Source organism: Amblyomma mixtum, chromosome 3 (assembly GCF_055824585.1).
Source record: "Amblyomma mixtum isolate Tamu chromosome 3, ASM5582458v1, whole genome shotgun sequence".
In the NCBI taxonomy this organism is placed as follows: Eukaryota; Metazoa; Arthropoda; class Arachnida; order Ixodida; family Ixodidae; genus Amblyomma; species Amblyomma mixtum.
This window is the reverse complement of record NC_143014.1, coordinates 304,460,822-304,479,669: the sequence shown is the minus strand read 5'-3', so window position 1 is coordinate 304,479,669 and position 18,848 is coordinate 304,460,822. Positions and strand designations below refer to the sequence as shown.

Genomic DNA, 18,848 nt, shown 5'->3' with positions numbered 1-18,848 from the left:
ACATCCGTCCAAAGTAGATGATGTGCCATTGTCAAAGCGAGAGCGCTTCCCCATCAAGGCTCCCCATTGGATTTGCAACGCAATTTCGATGAGGTGCTCAGTCTTGAAATGTACGTAGCACAGCTCCGTGGTGCCAGTGCCACACAGTACCACGTTAGCCGGCACCGTTTTCACTCGGTTCATGTAGAAATTCTTGAGGCTCTGCTGTAATTTTTTTACGCCTCTGAAAGGATTTGCTCACAGAATATGATTTTTTTTTCGATATTTCTCCCATGGGGGCAGCCAGAAATTTTTTATATTTCGATTCGGGTTCATGCTTTTCGGGCCCAGCTGTGGGTTCGGCTACGGAGCGACATTCTGTTCCGGTTGGAATCGGTTCAAACCGCTTTAAATAAGCTCAGCACGAAAAAAAATCTGAATATAGAGGGGTTTCCACACAGCCTTGTTACACTCTTACTTTTCTGGGTGAACTGTTACAGAAAATAAAAAAATTCACAACGAGTTTCATGCGAACTGTTCCCACTTAACCCCTTTAACTGTCCGCGGTAAAAAGTACAAGAATTTAAGGCAAGAGTCGCGAAATGAAATGAACTCAAATTTAATGTAAGTTGGCTATGTATACGCTAGAACCCATCTGAGGAGGGACATAAGACGAGAAGCTGGTGGATCTTTCATCGGCAAAACCCTCCAGCTTCATCAGTTTCGGAGACGCCTGGTGCGAGTAATAGGTCTTCGCTGAAGCTTGTGTCTGTCGGGAATTTCTCCTCCGCACATTATTCACACATACACCGTCAGAACATCCGCATGTGCCCTCTAACTTACCGCCCACTATTAGGAAGATTTCCTGCAGCGGCAGCTACAGACGACAGCTTTGAAAGACCGAATGGCCGAACTAGTCCAACAGTATTTGAGGGAAACTGTATACCGTACCTGCCCAACACAGCAAACAAAAATTACCCTGCCTCACTTTTTCCTTCGCACCACCAAGTCCGACTTGACACACCGACGCACCTCCAACATGTTTCTTTTTTTTTGCGGCCCTGCCTCCCCCACCCCCGACCCTCTACCACATGGCATGAAATGTGCGAGCACCCCCCGCCCACCTGTCCCCTACCCAACAACAGCCTTTGTGATTCGCATTATATATCTTGAGCATCTTTAAAAACACAGCTGATCGTGGCCTTCTCCCTAGTACAGGGTGAAATTTAGAACTCGGCCTATGCCCACGACGGCGCCCTCTTTTGTTGGGGCAGAGTATGACAAAAAAAGCCGGCTTGGATAGATTGTGAATACTTTGTGTATGAAAGGGAACCAATCTGCTACATCCTGGTTGCGACACTGCTGCTAATGCTGCATTGTGCGTGGAATGACGTACTTGCGCTGCATAGAATTTTTGTGACTTTTCTGGGGTGCTCTGGATGGGAACCTATTTATTGACACAATATTCTGCTCCCTAATAGGGTCTGGCTAGTGTGCCGAGCACTTTTTGTCCATCAACTCGCTCAAGGGTTTTTATTTTTCAACACCACAAACAACTCCTCCCTGGCAGCTGTACGCAATAGGCGACTAAATGCCCACCTGTCTTTTCTAGACATGGTAATAAGAAAGGATTGCGTTAATACATTCCGTTTGCCCACTCCTCGCTTTTCATTCGAATACCTGCACGGCCTCGCCAGAAGAAGGATGGCAAAAGTTCTGATCGGTCATTACTTCCTCTCCTTTATACCTATAGCCTTACCTAGACTTTTTTTACGCCAACGTATTAAATCAAGTTCAGAGCATGCAGAGGGAATCGGTCGCCGAAACCATTTTTTGAGTCCAAGCGTGGATAATACGCGCAAAGACGTGCCTCCAAGAGGACGGTTTTGCCGTGGTCAGTGAATTTCTACCTGTGGCGCCAACGAGAAAGTATTGAATGATGCTCTGTGTGTTGTCGTGATGCTGTGCTCTTTTGGGAGATAGGTCACCAGACCCTTAAACAGGATATTGAGGTGACTCACGCCTTAAACTAGATGGTGTTTCACCTAACAGTTTACACAATATTTAAAAACAGGATTTTTGAGCTAGAAGATTGTTTTTCTCAGCATAGAATTTTCAGCGGTGCACTACATCAGAATACCGCTTAGGCGCACTAACTAGCAGGCTAATTAACTAATAGCGAATTGTCAACATTTTAACTGTTTCTGTTCGACTACTTAATAATTGAAATGAGTGTAGCCGACCGTAAGTAATATACATGCCAGTTTTTAGAATTTCAAAAAATCAATTACCCTCGGCGCTGTGGGCCAACAAATTTTGCCTGTTTCGACGAGTTACGTGCATTGTGGAGATTGCTTTGCCTGCAAGCTTCTCGAAAGCACATGCATTTTAAAGCAATGTAGCCAAAATTTGTTCGGCCAGAGCTCCGAGGGTACCGACATTTTCAGAATTCTCGAAACTGATATGAATATCACTTACGGTGAGCTACACGACTCTCACTAATCAACAGGCCTAACGGCAATAGTCAAAAGTTAACTATTCAATATTAAAAATCCTGCCTTCTAGTTACCATGTTTTAGCTGTATACTGTTGTACTACATCGCTGACAATCCTATGCCAGAAAAAGCGCTTTTCTAAGTGAAGAAGGCTATTCTTAAAAATTGTGTAGTCTTAGGTGTAACACCCTGTATGCGCCACTGCGGCGGAAGGCAGACAAAATTTCGCCAAAGCTCGTTTAGGTTCGGTTCCGTGTTAATTCTTTGGTTCCGCTACGGGTTCTCCTTCCACCCGCGGCGCGCCGACAACAGGAGCTAAAGTATTTAATGCTTAATATGTGTATTTCCTTTACCGTGATAGATCGTAATTCCATTCGGAGAGGTCCCAAGCGTCCCGCGCTGGATGTCAGCATTTGTTCCTCTTGCGCGCGTCTAGCGGTGGTGTTGTGCAAGTTCTTGAGCAACGCATCTCTTCTGCTGTCAACTCCTCGTCGCTGCTCAATCTTCGATCTGCGGAATAAGAGGAAATATTGAAAAGGCCTACGGTCATGCAGGTGCCTAAAAATGGGATTTTTTACATAAGCATGTGCCTTCAAAGAAATATTAATTTCTCCTTATGCGCTCGTCTACAGTAATTTCTCGTATAAAGTAAGCGGGCAATAAATGTTTAAAATTCGAGATTTTGAGCTTTGTGGACTATCTGTGCATATTCATACGCACTACGCCGTACTTCTTTTTTCAATATCGCCCACTACAGAAATGCACAGCGCGTTTCTGTCGCGAAGTTTTGTGATGCTTTGCGGTGTGCTCCTGTCGCCAGCGCGGGGCTAACAGATTGCACGTGCGCTTAGTAGTTGCTGTTTCAACTGAGATGAACTTTGACCTACTCAGAAGTGTGCAAGTGTGCGGTGAAATACTGACAAGCGCTTTTTTGTCAAGTTATTGTCTATGGCTTCGCAAAAACCGGCTTGCGGTCGTTTGTGCAATGACGAAACAGAGTACCTAACACCGAAGAAACCGAACATACCCAGTCTTCGTTAGACGCACAAACGACAGACCATTTTTGCTCTGACAACTCAGTTCATACTATTCACCATCATTTATTTTTTTCTGGTGCATCAGCTTTACCTGCGTATGTGCTATAAAATCAAACAAAATGCATATTCATAATCATACTGCGTGCACAAACAATTCTATGCGCTTATTACAGACCATGTCTAGACGTACTCAAGTAGCACTTGTTGCTGGGCTAGTCGGTTCATAGTTCTACGTACAAAAGGTAGCGCAAAACACAAGACGATCACAAGAAAGGTGTCCTGTCCACCTTTCTTGTGATCGTCTTGTGTTTTGCGCTAACTTTTGTACCTAGAACTATGCACCGACTAGCCCAATAACAAGTGTTACTTGAGTACCTTTCCAATACTGTGGACCCTTTTCTAAGTGTTTCATCACCTTCTTCACAAGTGTCAACCATCGTCACCCACACATCATGGGCAGCCTGCCGCGCCAGGCACATTGCTTTTTGTATCAAGAAGGGGTTGGCAGCGCGTTGTCCTGTCCACCTTCCTTGTGATCGTCTTGTGCTTTGCGCTAACTTTTGTATGTTTAGACGTACTATGTACTGTATGCGGACGATATTTTTTTTGAGCCAAAATTCAGCATTGCTTTGAATGCTAGACACCGGGAGCAGACTTTATACAGGAAATTATGGCAATAATTCATAATTAAATAATGTACCCATGAATGCATGCTCGTACGTCTTGATCTAATGGCTATTTCTCATTATCGGAGCGCATCGAAGTGCAAGGAAGCAGACCATAAAATAACAATGATATGTTATTTGATATACAATGACAGCGACAGTAAATGATGAGATATACAGTTGACATTCCTGCAGCAGCTGGAATTCATGACTGAAATATATATCACTAAATATTTCAGAATAATATATTTGTGCCAATGGAGGATGTTAGCATAAAACTGCGGCCATTCTAGCGTTTTCTGTTGCGCAGGCGCAAAATAATTGCGAACCTATTTTAGTGAGGCACAAAATGATTCCATATCTGTTCGAAAGGCATCAAAATGAGCTGATGCTTATGAAGCTGAGCTGATTAAGTCGCCACGCCAAAATGTAGCACGAAATCAGCAAACCTGTGCAATTCTCTGCCATAAAGCTGGTGAAATATCGACTTCGACTTTATGACTCGGCCATTTCTTCGAAGCAAAATGTCACCTAGAAGTCGAGAAGCTGGGGACTTCGGAATATAGGCGCTTTCATTTCACTTCAGGAAACGACATTCTGCAAGCCCCACTTTCTTATTAGGCGGCTATCTTCCCCTCTTTGCATTGTTTGGCAGCAGCAGGCCGCTCCTTCTCCCCACACCATTAGCCGGCTCCGTGCATAGCCGTCTCACCCACTCCACCCCAGTCGGCTAAAAATTTTTGTCTGAACTGGTCAAGTTGCATCCCGAACTCAACCAAGGAGGACTTTTACTCGTTCACATAAAACCTTCAAGCTCGTTTCTGAAACCACTGTTGAAAGTGCTTCTTTTCGAGACTGTGTGGTGCACAAGACCTTCATCTGACTCCCCAAGACATGGCCTCAAAGAGCACCTCCTACATATGTCGCGTGGTGGGCCGCCAAGACTGCTGCCACTCCACAGCCCGATGTGGTCTTCAACAATGACAACCCCTGGCAGCGATCTTGCTTTCGTAGCTCCTGGTCTCACCTGCAACTGCGCCATACTTCCAGTGCAAAACGCAGTACACCCTTTCGCGCCCAAGGAGTCATGTATATGCGCTCCCATTCAGTGTGATTCGTAATGCGGACCATAGAGTGCTCCCATATGCCGCAATATCTCCCTTGGTGGTCGGCTGCCATGTTTTCTGTACCACCAGTCCTCCGGCGTGCTTCCTCCGTTTCCGTGGAGAGGCCTTTCTAAAGACGCAGCACATGCTCGACAACCGCACCTGATCCTCTGTTTCTTTTCTTTTAGGACTGGGTGCCGTCGTTTTGCTGTATAAAATAATATGACTCTAATTTTTCAGCAAAACGATGCACTTTCCATCTTGTGTTACGCTTGACGTGGGGTGACCGTACCAAGTAGATCGTGATACTTAAGACGCATTGACAGCAACGCGAGAGGATAGCGCGAAAGAGATTATGACTCGGTGCTACATGCGCTTTCCAATGGATTTGTTCATTTGTGTCCCCTGGTTTGTGTTTGTTTATCTTGTAAAGAGGAAGATGAGCAGCGGCGGCAGCCGCACCGCCTGCACGCGGCACGAGATCGCTGGGTTGATGACCGAAGCTCGGACCGGCATTTCGGCTAGCTGTCCTTAGGCTCTTTCCCCGGAACTCCTGCTACAGTTTGGTGGAGGTGCTGGGTTCGATCCCAGTACCTCTAGCTTGATGCCTCCGATCGCCGCCCGTATTCTTGCCGCCGTTCGCCATCCCCGCGGCGCCGCCCTGTTTCGCCACTGCGTCCTCGTTCCCCTACCTATGCGCCAGGAAAACTGTTACCGCAGTTCCCGAGGCAAGAACTGCGTATTCGGCGGCAAGTTTAAGGCCTCGTTTGTCCCCAGCGAATGTGCTCGACGTTTCTGTGGAGGGCCACAGCGCCTTGGCGCTTGTCGATACTGGCGCTGCTGTTTCTGTGATGAATGAGAAACTGTGCCGCAAACTTCGCAAAGTGACGACGCCGTTATCCAGATTTTCGCTTCATACAGTTAATGCGCAGCGAATCTCGGCTTTGGCCGCCTGCACAGCAAGGGTCATTATTCACGGTTCTTTATATACTGTCGAATTCGTCGTTCTCTCATCGTGCTCGCATGACATTATATTAGGTTGGGACTTTCTCTCCCAATATGAGGCCCTCAACGACTGCGCTCGTGCCGAGCTCGAACTTCTTCCGTGCAGTGCTGCCTCGCCTGATACGTCCTCTTCGTGGGGCAAACTGTCTGTGGCTGACGACATCGAGATTCCTTCATGCTCATCTGTTCCTGTCTCCTGCCTCACTGCATCTCACGGCGCCGTCGTCTTTGCACCATCCGACGTCTTCATCTCTCGACATGGTATGCCTCTGCCATTCGCTGTGCTCACTGTTCAAGACGGCTGCAGCCTCATCCTGATCTCGAACTCTTTTTTGAGCCCCTGCATATTTCTTTGTGGCGAATGCCTTGGCCATATTGAGCCCGTCGACTCTTTGCTCGAACCCGAACATTGCGTCGAATAATCTTCTATTTCTACTAATTCTCTTATTTTGCCCGCATCTCCCGCTTTGGCCAAAGACGACGCCTTTGCTGATTCCGTCGACGCTAGTCTTGCCACACCACAACGCGCCCGACTTCTTCACCTACTGAGCCAGTTTCGCTCTTCTTTCGACGTAGCTCAAAACCGACTCGGCCGCACGTCTACCGTGACCCACGTGATCGACACCGGAGCCCACTTGCCGCTTCGGCAACGCCCCGTACCGAGTTTCGGCAGCCGAACGCCAGATTGTCAACACTCAGTGAACGACATGCTTCAGCGAGGCGTCATTCAACTATCCAGTAGTCAGTGGGCCTCTCCTGTCGTTCTAGTGAAGAAAAAAGATGACACAATAGGGTTTTGCATCGATTATCGGCGACTTAACAAGATCACCCGCAAAGACGTTTGCCCGCTGCCGCGAATCGATGACGCCCTTGACTGCCTCCAGGGCACGGAATTCTTTTCATCTTTAGACCTGCGTTCGGGGTATTGGCAGGCCCCTCTCGCGGAGGCTGATCGTGCCAAGGCGGCTTTTGTTACACCAGATGGCCTGCACGAATTTACCGTCATGCCTTTCGGCCTCTGTAATGCCCCAGCGACTTTCGAGCGAATGATGGACTCCATTTTACGCGGCCTGAAGTGGACAACATGCCTGTGCTACTTAGACGATATTGTCGTCCTCGCGCCTGATTTTGAGAAGCACCTTCAGCGCTTGGAGCACGTGTTGACATGTTTAACTGCCGCGGGGCTCCAACTTAATCTCAAAAAGTGTCGCTTTGGCGCCTGCCAACTGACAATTTTAGGTCACGTCGTCTCTAAGGAAGGCGTGCTTCCTGACCCAGCCAAACTTCGTGCCGTCGCTGAGTTCCCCAAGCCGTCGACTCTGAAGGAACTTCGCAGCTTTCTTGGCCTGTGTTCTTACTTCCGACGTTTCGTCCGAAATTTTGCCTCTATCATCGCGCCACTTACGAACCTTCTTCGGGGCGCCAACGACCTGTCCGGTTGGCCACCTGACTGCGACGACGCCTTCATCACCTTACGCCGGCTGCTCACAGCGGCCGCCATTTTACGACACTTCAACCCCTCTGCTCCCACTGAAATTCACACCGATGCCAGTGGCGTTGGCCTCGGTGCTGTCTTTAAGCAACGTAAACCCGGATTTCCCGAGTATGTCGTTGCCTACGCGAGCCGTGCACTGAAAAAACCGGAATCCAACTACTCAGTAACTGAGAAGGAATGCTTGGTCATTGTTTGGGCGATCGGAAAGTTTCACCCTTACGTTTAGGCCGCCCTTTCGATATCGTCACGGACCATCATTCCCTGTGCTGGCTGGCCTCCTTGAAAGACCCTACAGGCCGCCTCGCTCGCTGGGCAATACGCCTACAAGAATATGATATCCGTGTCATCTATCGCTCCGGCCGGAAACAACGACGCCGACGCTTTGTCCCGCTCTCCACTGCTGCCAGACGTTGTCTGCCACTCGACAGTCGGTTGCGCTTAGCTGTCGTTTCCAACATATACCATGGGAAGCGAGCAACAAAAGGACCCCTGGATATCTTCGCTTGTACGTTTTCTCTCAAATTCCTCGGCGGCACCCTACGCCGCCTGACTGCATACTCTGCCATTCGTGATGGTGTCCTGTACCGCCGCAACTACGTCTCTACCGGCAGCAAGTGGTTGCTTATCGTCCCTGCCCATCTGCGGTCGGCATTCTGCGCCCTGTTTCACAATAACCCGCAGTCTGCTCATGCCGGTGCCTTTAAAACATACACGCGACTCCGTCTCTGCTATTATTGACGCGGTATGTTCACCTACGTCCGCAAATACGTCCACTCGTGCCCTGACTGTCAACGTCGCAAGCTGGCTCCTCACCACTCAGTTGGCCTGATGCAACCTCTCCCTTGCCCATCCCGTCCTTTTGACCGAGTTGGGATTGACCTTTACGGCCCCCTTCCTTACACTGCTTCTGGCAACCGCAGGGTTATTGTAGCCGTCGACCACCTCACGCGTTACGCCGAAACCGCGGCTCTTCCTGCAGCTACGGCAACACACGTTGTCTCTTTCATCTTGCATCACTTCATTCTTCGCCACGGAGCGCCCGGGGAACTGCTGAGCGACCGTGGGAGAGTCTTTCTGTCCGAGGTCGTGTAATCCCTTCTGAAACAGTGTAAGATCACTCACCATACCGCCACGGCCTACCATCCTCAGACTAACGGTTTGACGGAACGGTTTAACCGCACTTTGGGCGATATGCTGTCGATGTACGTGTCTTCCGACCACTCCGACTGGGACCGGATACTGCCGTTCATAACCTACGCCTGCAACACAGCCACGCAGACCACCGGCTTCTCGCCGTTTTTCCTCCTCTACGGGCGAGAACCTTCCTTACCGCTCGACACTGCACTTCCTTACCGGCCCGACGAGTATGAGTGTACCACTATTTCGGAGGCTTCCAAGCATGCCGAGGAGTGCCGTTAGCTCGCTCGGTCGTTAACATCCGGCGAGCAGGGGCGTCAAAAATTCCCTTTCAACACAAGCCACACCGCTGCCAGTTTTCTACCGGGCTCTCTCGTCTGGCTTCGCGTGCCGTCTACCACACCCGGCCTTTCCTTCAAACTTCTCCCCAAATACCACGGACCTTACCACATCGTAGAGCGCACTTCCCCAGTCAACTACATTGTCGACCCCGTGACAACCGCCACAGATCAACGCCGACGTAGCCGCGAGACTGTTCACGTGTCACGCCTGAAGCCGTACTATGACCAATGTGTATTGTTGTCTCCCTGACTCGCCAGGATGGCTTCGCCTTCATCCGGGGATGATTTTAAAGAGGAAGATGAGCAGCGGCGGCAGCCGCACCGCTAGCGCCCGGCGCGAGATCGCTGGGTTGATGACCGAAGCTCGGACCGGCATTTTGGCTAGGTGTCCTTAGGCTATTTCCCCGGAAATCTTGCTACAATCTTTTTTTAGCAGTTCCTTATATAATTTTTGGTGTGCCCCATGCACACTCGTTATGGTTCAATGCGTTTTACTTCGGCGGTTGTACACTGTCGTGTTGAGCACCTCGCATCACGCAAATGATTCATTCCGTATAATGCGGTTCCGTTAGTATACGGAACTGAGACCTTTTAGTTAGCATACGGAAATGAGACCTTTCCGCCTACTGTGCTGCTTGTGGCCTACGGGCTCAAATGGTCATTCTGTTTTAGTTATGACCAGAGTGCGGTTTGGTTACCTTCGGTTCATAAGCGACGCGAGGCTGTTTTAAGAACGTTGCACCTAACTTCTGTGCACCCACTGTTGGGCCGTAACATCGCGCACATTGGGTTGATGTGCAACTATTGTTCAGACTTCCTCAGCGTAGGCAAATGAATAATTAATCATCATCATCCAGTAACTGATGCGCGTACTGAGGCCGCGGCTGTTTGCCATGTTTCGGAATAAAGTAAACGGCTGTGATAAACACATAGAAGGTAGGACTGGGAACAATATTTGCACATTCTACTTTTTTTTGACGCCCCAGCAAGGGGAAGCATAGCTAGTCACAACTGAATATAGCCATTTAATAACACTGAAAACAGATATTTGTGCGCGTACGGTATCGGTATTAACAGAAGGAAGCTACGTGCAAGGCCGATTAAAAAATGCAAGTTACTGGTCACTGAGGCGGCGAAATGACAAAGTGCGGCGCTGCGGTTGAACAATCCGCCGTTAACGATAGTGCCAGGCTGTTGCTTTTCCTTGCTCTAAGGGCAGACAACGATGGCGTCTGAATGATTATTTTTCCCACCTTTTTTTTATGAAAGGTTTGGTCACGGTAAAACATTAATAAATATGAGCACATCGCTACAAAGGAAGGCCATGTACAACGCGAGTCAGCGCAGTGGAGCTTCATAAAGGCTGCTTCCTGCTGACCTCCTCTCATGGCAAACACGGGAACAGCCAGGCACTGTTGCTCCAAGCGTGTTCGAAAGCCGAAGCGCCGCTTGGTGGGATTCCTCCAGACGGTTAAAGGTGCTTATCTTTTTCACGCGCAGCTGTGCGTGCATTCCCCTGTCTTGCGCCTGCTCACAATTGGTCTCTGAACGGAAGAAATGTTGTAATAGCTCGATTTTTAGATAAGGCATACCTCATTCGTGTGTGATAGGGAACTTAAGTATATTCAGAAGAGAAACAAGCAGCGGCCGTCTTGCACTAAGGCGCTACTAGCGCACTGGTCTTTGGGGCTGCATTGTGTTCATGAGATCATGCTCTCTGAGACATTTCAAACCGTTTAGTAACTAACACATAGTGCCATTTTTTTGTTCATTTTGAGTATTTAAACCTAGCGACGTTACGAAAAATCATAAATGAAACCGAATTCATAATTCTGAGTGTGATTCATGTTCCTCTACTGTGGGAAATGGCCTAGAGGAAATAAAAGGAGTAATCATCTACTTGTCAGCGCTGCTTTAATGTCGGCTATCGTCGGAGCTATGAAAAAGCTTAAGCAGATTCTCCGTGCAGGCTAAAAAGCAATGGGCAAAGTATCGAATAAAGCACGACTTCTCAGGTCCTTGTGCTCTCTCAGTATTCGTCCCAGTTTACTCTGGAAGCTCGGGATTCATAAACACTACTACGAGGGGCGCCGAAGGGCAAGCCTTCTTTTTGCTTGAAAACTGTACCTCCTTGAAGAAATTCGATAGCGAAGTTTAGTAAGAGGGCATGTAAAACCAAAAAATTTGTATCTGCTGTACAAACTTTAGACAAAACAATTAAACAAAAAAATGTGTGTGGGGGGGGGGGCAGTTTGACTGTCGAAAGTGCGTAGAGGCGAAAACGTTTTCCGCATCACTTTGACTGCCTCTGTGGCACTGGTGACGTCACCACTGGATGACGTCACACATAATTGATGACTAATTACTAAGTAATTATATATTACTAACTAATGGCTGATTACTGATTAATGACTAAATAAATTAATTGCGCTGTGGAACGCGAGAGCGTGTGCTAGCGCTGCCGGGAGCCCAGAGAACGCCACCACCCGTTAGGCGCGATGCCTTGCCCTCTGAACGCAGTGCTTTTTGGGGAAAGGAAATGGCGTAGTAATTCTCTGTCATCTAGGTGGACACTTGAACCGCACAGTATAGAAAGAGAGGAAGAGGGAGTTAAAGAAGAAAGAGAAAGAGGGGCCGTAATGAAGGGAATGAAAATTGTATTTGAGGAAAGGAAATTACGCAGTAACTGTCTGACGTATCTCAGTGGACACCCGTCAAAAGCGTGACACCTCTGCTGACAAGCTTCTGCTGACAACCTTCTGTCGACAACGATTAGGCATTAAAGACTTTCGCCTTAAAATCTCCTCTAGTACTCATACAAAACACATAGCTGTGATATAGATGTTGCTATACGGCCGAACTTGTGGCCTGACACGAATAAGTTAGCAAGAAGCTGATGCTGGGGCTTGTTTCGGCCACGCTATGACGGTCGCACTCGGCTTTACGCAAGGCTCGGTCTTGTCAGTGCTCACGCTTCACCACAAGGTCACAACTATGCATGCGGCCGACTGCGGTCGCCATGCAAAATTCGCTATAACATATGTTCCTCTAGTTGCTCATTGTCTTATAGTATATGTACACGGTGCTTCACCTAAGGCTTTAAACAATTTAAAGCAAAGGCTTTTTGAGTTAGAAGAGTGGTTTTTCCGGCGCAGCATGGACAGCGGTGCAGTACATCGGAATACGGCTAAGACGTGCTAACTAGCAGGCTGGTTAACAATCTTTAAATAGTTAACTTTTTAACTATGGCTACCAGGCTCTTTAATTACGGACAGGCCTGTAGCCCACCTCAAGTAATTTCGAAAACGCGGTGGCCCGCGGCGCTGTGGCGAAACAAATTTTGGCCATTAGGACGACGTGCGTACACTGGAGGGTGGGCTACACGCCTCTCAGTAATTAAGGAGCCTTACGGTAGTAGTTAAAAAGTTCACTATTCAATATGAGTTAACCAGCTCGCTAGTTAGCACGTCTTAGCTGTATTCAGTTGTACTACACCGCTGACAGTGCTATGCCGAAAAAAGCACTCTTGTAACTGAAAAAGCCTACTTTTAAGAATTGTGTAAAATCTTGAGTGAAACACCTTGTAAACCAGGTGTTTCAGGGAAGTCCGCCTCTAATTTTCAAAACTAGGGTTCTTGAGGTAAAGGAAACCGTTTTGCCGCATAGTAATACCAGAGTTGGCGGACGTGAAAAAAACGGGCTAATCGCGTTAACTACTGCAGTGATTAAATAAATTCGAACAGTATTTTCTCTATTCCCGATAGGCACCTGGTTGCAATTACGAGATTTGTAGCCGGCCGTTATTAGTGGCCATATCAGTAAAAAATGCGATTACTCTCGTTGTAGTGGCTCCACTAATTTGGGCGATTTCTCGCGCCATTCTAAAACCGCGCGCTTGCGGGAGGGCGCAAAGCGCCAAAAAATGCGGCAATCTCCGCCCCACCCGCTCTGCAGTGCTCTCCGCTCCTCGCCACTTCGCTGCTAAAGCGCTGGCGAGGCAGAGAATGTTCATTTCGCCAGCAAGGCTACAGCCACATTAGTCATTTCATATGTACTTTTCCAATTCACTCCTGTTTCTATGTCTTATTCAGCCGTGACCGCTGTGAGACCTGATATGTGATCTCCTATACGGTCGCCTGCTCTCATTATCGTTTGTCGCGAGGGCGGGGATTATACCTTCTCGCTCGGACTGTCTCCTTGTATTGACTGAACTCAAATTGTAAACCTGCCCTGATGAAGGGAATACGGTTCCCGAAACTGTTGGCGAAATAAACCTTAAAAACGAGAACGAATAGTAGTGTCTCTTGTAACGTGTGTTCATCAGCGCCACCCACGTGGGTGGCGCTGATGAACACTCTCGAGGTTAGGTTATTTGTAAACATAAATATCCCCGAAAGCATAAGATCTCACAGCCCTCGCCGTAGCTCAGCGGTAGAGCACCGGACGCGTAATTCGGAGGTCGTGGGTTCGGATCCCACCGGCGGCATGTGGTTGTTTTTTCTTCTGGTTTTCTAATCAATTAGCTTTAAGCGATAACATATTCAGTAATAAAATAAAGAAATTAATTTAAAATTCCCTGTGCCCCTTGGTTTCTGTGGCTGTTGGCTGCTTTCATATTTATAACGAGCCCCTCATTCCCATTTCCTATATATATATATATATATATATATATATATATATATATATATACATAAGGGATAACAAAATCTTCAAGGGAACTGACTAAAAATATAAGTTAGGGAAGTCACATTGAAAAACTTAACAGATTTATTCAACGTTTCGACTAGACACTGGTCTTTTTCAAGAATGATCATACAGTGCACGGACGGACGCATCTTCTTATAGCAGTGAACATGGTACACAGAGGGCTTGAAAAAGAAAAATATCAGTAAACAAAAAAAGATACAAAATGAAAGAAATGAGAAAAAATCAAAGGGAAAACAGGAACACAGCCGAGACAGGAAACCCAAACGCCAAGTTGGTCCAGCAAAGGCGCGGCTTGAAAGAGGTGAAAGAGGGAGGCGGGCATGGGCGGGCACGCGACTAGTTCGGAGGAGGGAAAAAACGTGGGGGTGGTTAACAAAAGAAGGGAAGTGCCTGCCAATTGTGTGCGTCAGTATGGCTTCTAGCCACGTCTGTGTGGCCCCGCGCGACTTTAGAAGATAGCAGGAGGACGCACAGGTTGCGGCTGCGCTAAGTGTCTCCACACGGTGACACGTGAGCCCCGAAAGCCAGATGAGGTTCGCATATGGTGACCACATGGGAAGGTTCCTCGTTTGCAGGAGAGAAAAAAAGGATAAAAGAATAAATAAATACAAAAATTGACACTGCGATGGCCAAAAGATGGCCATAAGATGGCCATAAGAGGTGACATGAATGCACAGAATACACAGAATACACACAAAACTGTGTCGCTGTTGTCGCATTTTTTAGGAGGGGATATGTGGGGAAATGTATATAAGCCCAAAAATGAAGTTAAAGACAGCAGCAGAGTGTTAGAAAGTGTACCAAAAAGACAAATTTCATCCCAGGGAACACCGCTTAGACTTAACACAACATTATTAGAATAAATACAAATGCCACGCGAAATAATAGAGGCGCACAAAAAATACAGTTCAAGAGCAGAAAAAATGTCCTAAGAAACAAAGTTTACCCAAACGTAGTGATCAGCAACAACCAAACGATAATAATGGGATGAATACACATGAGAGACGAGCGTCACAGAATTCGTGCTTAATCACAACAAAAATAATGTCAGTACCTCGAGTAGAAATGAAAGTTAGATACAGAACAAATCGTTACGCAACTGTCATCATAATGGATTTAAGACACAATATTTTGGATGCAAAATAGTTCACAAGGAAAAGAAAAACAAACAAAACATTGCAGGAAGATTTAGCCGGAAAGGCAGGAGAGTTTGCCAGGGCTTTCATTAATACCAGCAGACAAGGTGCTAAATTTAAATATTAGATATGATTCACACGCTTCCCTGTCGTAATGCGTCTGGAAGCCAGATTGCAGTATGGTGGCCTTGAACCTTGCAAACGGATGGCCTTTTGTCGTTACGTGTTTTGAAAGAGGCAGATCTGGCAGTCATCGTATGTATGCTCTGTGGTTATTTATTCTCAATCGGAAAGGAGTTTCAGTTTGCCCAATATACTGAGCACGGCACACACCGCACTCGAGAAGGTAGACTACGTTTCTGGTGTCACAGTTGAAATCTCCTCGAATTTTGAATGAGAAAGACGACACTGTGCTGTGAGCTTCTGTGACCTTATTTATCATTGGACAGAGTTTACAGCGCTCTTTATTGCAAGGGGTGCACCCTGAGACTTCACCGTTGCCTAGTTTCGAGGAGGTTACGGCATCTTTGATATTTCTTGCCCTCCGATATACGACATGGGGGGCTTCGGGAAGCAAGCGCTTCATTTTGTCGCTCTGAAGGAGAATGTTGTGATGCTTTGTGAGAATAGGATTAACATTCGGTGCTGATGGAGAGTAGGTTAATATCAGATTAGTTGGGTAGTTTGTCTGCGCAGTCTTGGTGCTATTTAGGTTTGGTTGGTTAGCATTGTACGGCGGTCTTGTGCTGCAGCTTTTTCCAAGGCATCGTCAATGATAGACATCGGGTAGCGCTGTCGGACTAAATCCTTGCGGAGTATCTCACAGTTAGAAACGAAGTCCTCTTCACGCGAGCAGATGCGCTTAAATCTCAGAGCCTGGCTATATGGTACTCCTTTCTTGCAATGTTTACGTGGCTACTTTCAAAATGCAAGTATTGGTGCCTGTCTGTTGGCATCCTGAACACGGAGGTGACAAGCTTCAGGAACCGTGTTCAGCAAGCCAAGGGACAGGCACCAACACTTGCATTTTGAAAGTAGTCACGTAAAACATTGCAAGAAAGGAATACCATATAGCCAGGCTCTGAGATTTAAGCGCATCTGCTCGCGTGAAGAGGACTTCGCTTCTAACTATGAGATACTCCGCAAGGATTTAGTCCGACAGCGCTACGAATCTAAAACCATGCCAGACGGCATTAAGCGCGAAGAAACACTGTAGTCGCTCGCGCTTTACACCAAATCCTCAGAAAAAAAAAACGCGACTGACAACTCAACAGCGGCACTCGCATCGTAAACACGGGAATCCAGCTTATTATCAATGCTTTCCCGGCCGATCCTATGCAGCCAAACCTTTCGGCGAGCCGCATTGCTTTTTGTGGACGGAATGACGAAAAACCTTTCCCACTGCCTCCTCGGCTGTTGCACCCGCAAGAGCAACAAAAGCAAGGCGTCGCCGCAGCGCGTAGACACCGTCAAAGCTGGGGAAACACTCCCGCCAAAGCCGTGTTGCAAAAGGAAACGAAGCTCCGGCAATGGCGCCGGCGTCTGCTGCGGAGCCAAAAAGCGTGCGTTAACAAGTGACCACGGCGCCTCAGCCAATGAGAGGCTCGATTACCCGGTGGCGCGCTAGGAGAGGAGGAGTGTCGGAAAGTTCAAAGCTTTTCGCTACTTTTCATTGAGGGGCTTTAGTAGCTGCCTAGAGAGCTAGCTGCCGGGTGCGTGGCGTCATCTGGCGACGTCAAGGAGATTTGCGCATGCATTGGCTGCGCGCGAGCTCCCGGAACTCAGGTACCAGTAACGGGAACACGGTACACGGTACGCTAAAAGTGTTTAATAACTTCGGCCTGCTCTTCAGCGACCTCAGCCCCACAGAGCGTCAAGTAGTTGGAAGTTGACTGGCACAACCGGGAACGTTTCGCCGGGCGAGCGTACGAAGACTCAAGGTGCTCTTTACAATGCAAATTGCTTTGCACGATAACCGAAAATTGTGCCATCATAGTTTTTCATCGACCGTGATGATCATCTGACCAACCTTAACAGGCTCCTTCAAAAGTTAACTATCATTCGGAGCGGCACTTGGAGTTCCTCTGCTGTTCCGCGCTTGTAAATCGAGGCGCGTCAAAACCACGCGGGCTTGCAGAGCGCATAGACGGGAAGCGCCGTGATATACCGAAACTCATCTGGCCGCCTGTGGCGCCGCTGAGTATTGATTTTCTTCGCTTACAACATTGAGGTTGTCTTTTGTCGGTCTTCCTTGTGTGACAAAAGCGCACTATTGGTTTCAAAACAAAACTTACTTCAGTATTCAACCGCGCAACCTTCGTTTGTCAGCCTCAGTGATTCGTGGCCTCTCGTGGGTCAGTGTTGCTAGAACCATTCGTTCTAGCAACACTGTCTTGTCCCATGACGCCATCACGCTTGTACTTGCGAGTTAGGCCTGTGGCGGCGATACCTCTATTTTGGTTCTTGCTCTTTTCTACCTTACAAGAGCTTTGTTGTCAGTATGAGTGGCGTTTTTGTAATCATGAGCGGGTAATTTATGGATACAAGCCAACTTCAATTTCTCCTGAGTGTCCCTTTAATACAGTCGTGGGGAGAGCGTGCGAAAAAGGGACGGCAGGATCAGTGCGCCTTTTCGTGTGCTGTGCTGCGCAGTTTCCCAACAAAAACAGCTTTTAATGGGTTTTGTGACAGATTGTGGGGCACGACCATCACAGAAGCAAGTGAAGCAGCATTTGCCTGCCTGCGGGCTCGCGTGTCAATGCATGCGTGCAAGATCAATCTTGTACAGACCGTACCACGGCTGCGACCAATGCTTCAAGATCGCTAGAGCACAGTAAGACCGCTTGTTACGGCACCATTGTAAAAAATTTTATTTTCCCGATTTCTTTAACGCGATCCTCCACGTATCCGCAAATGAAACGGTCCGTATTCTTATCTCGGAACACGAAAACCAGAACCTGCTGGAGTGCATTAGCGCCAGGACGAAATTAGGGCGCGTGGGAGACGGAGTAGTGACGCCATTTTGTGGGACACCGTTGAGGCCAAGCAAGGCTCAGCTTTAAGATCTGTCGCTAAAGGAAAAACGACAAGGCCACAGCCACCGGGCACTGACATTTCAGAGCCAGTCGCTGCAGCCACGGCATATTTAGAATGGCACGCGAGGGCGCCTCGCTGTCATAAATGCACAGAAACCGCCTTTAACGACTCAACACGAGAAACAGCTGCTCCTGCACAGTGAATATTAGAAAAACATGGAAGCCGTTCCTCACATTCGCACACGGCTGCTTGTTTGTCCGAACGAACACTCAATTGCATAATCCTGCAAAGTCGAGACTCACAGCCCTTCATCTCCCAACAGAAGAAGTGCACGCACTGACATGTTTACGCAAAAAGCGTTCTGGGTCTAAAAAACGGAGACAACACACACAACAACATATACTTGTTGTGTGTGTTTTCTCCGTTTTTTAGCGCCAGTACGCTTTTTGCGTAAACATGTATTGTTGTGTGTGTTATCTCCGTTTTTTTTAGCGCCAGTACGCTTTTTGCGTAAACATGTCAAGCTACAACCAACTAGCTCCAATCAAAGTATTGCTGCACGCACTGCTTTCTGTACAACTGCAGGAGTAATCTGGACCTTTCAGAGAAATGCCTCTCGCTCGCCTGTGCCATGTTTGCGGCGTATCGATTCTTCATCTGTTTTCGTCCGCAAAATTGCTCGTGGTGGTAGCTGCTGAATCACGAAGGC

The 18,848-nt window shown here is 47.8% G+C and overlaps 1 protein-coding gene across 1 annotated transcript in view; it reads right to left on the bottom strand.

Moving 5' to 3' along the window:
• LOC149355447 (uncharacterized) overlaps positions 1 to 18,848 on the bottom strand; it is a 97,669-nt gene that overhangs the window by 51,088 nt on the left and 27,733 nt on the right. Inside the window, exon 5 of the mRNA XM_089576116.1 lies at positions 2,828 to 2,984. Within this exon, the coding sequence (XP_089432242.1) occupies positions 2,828 to 2,984 (157 nt within the window). The remainder of the gene's footprint in view (positions 1 to 2,827; positions 2,985 to 18,848) is intronic.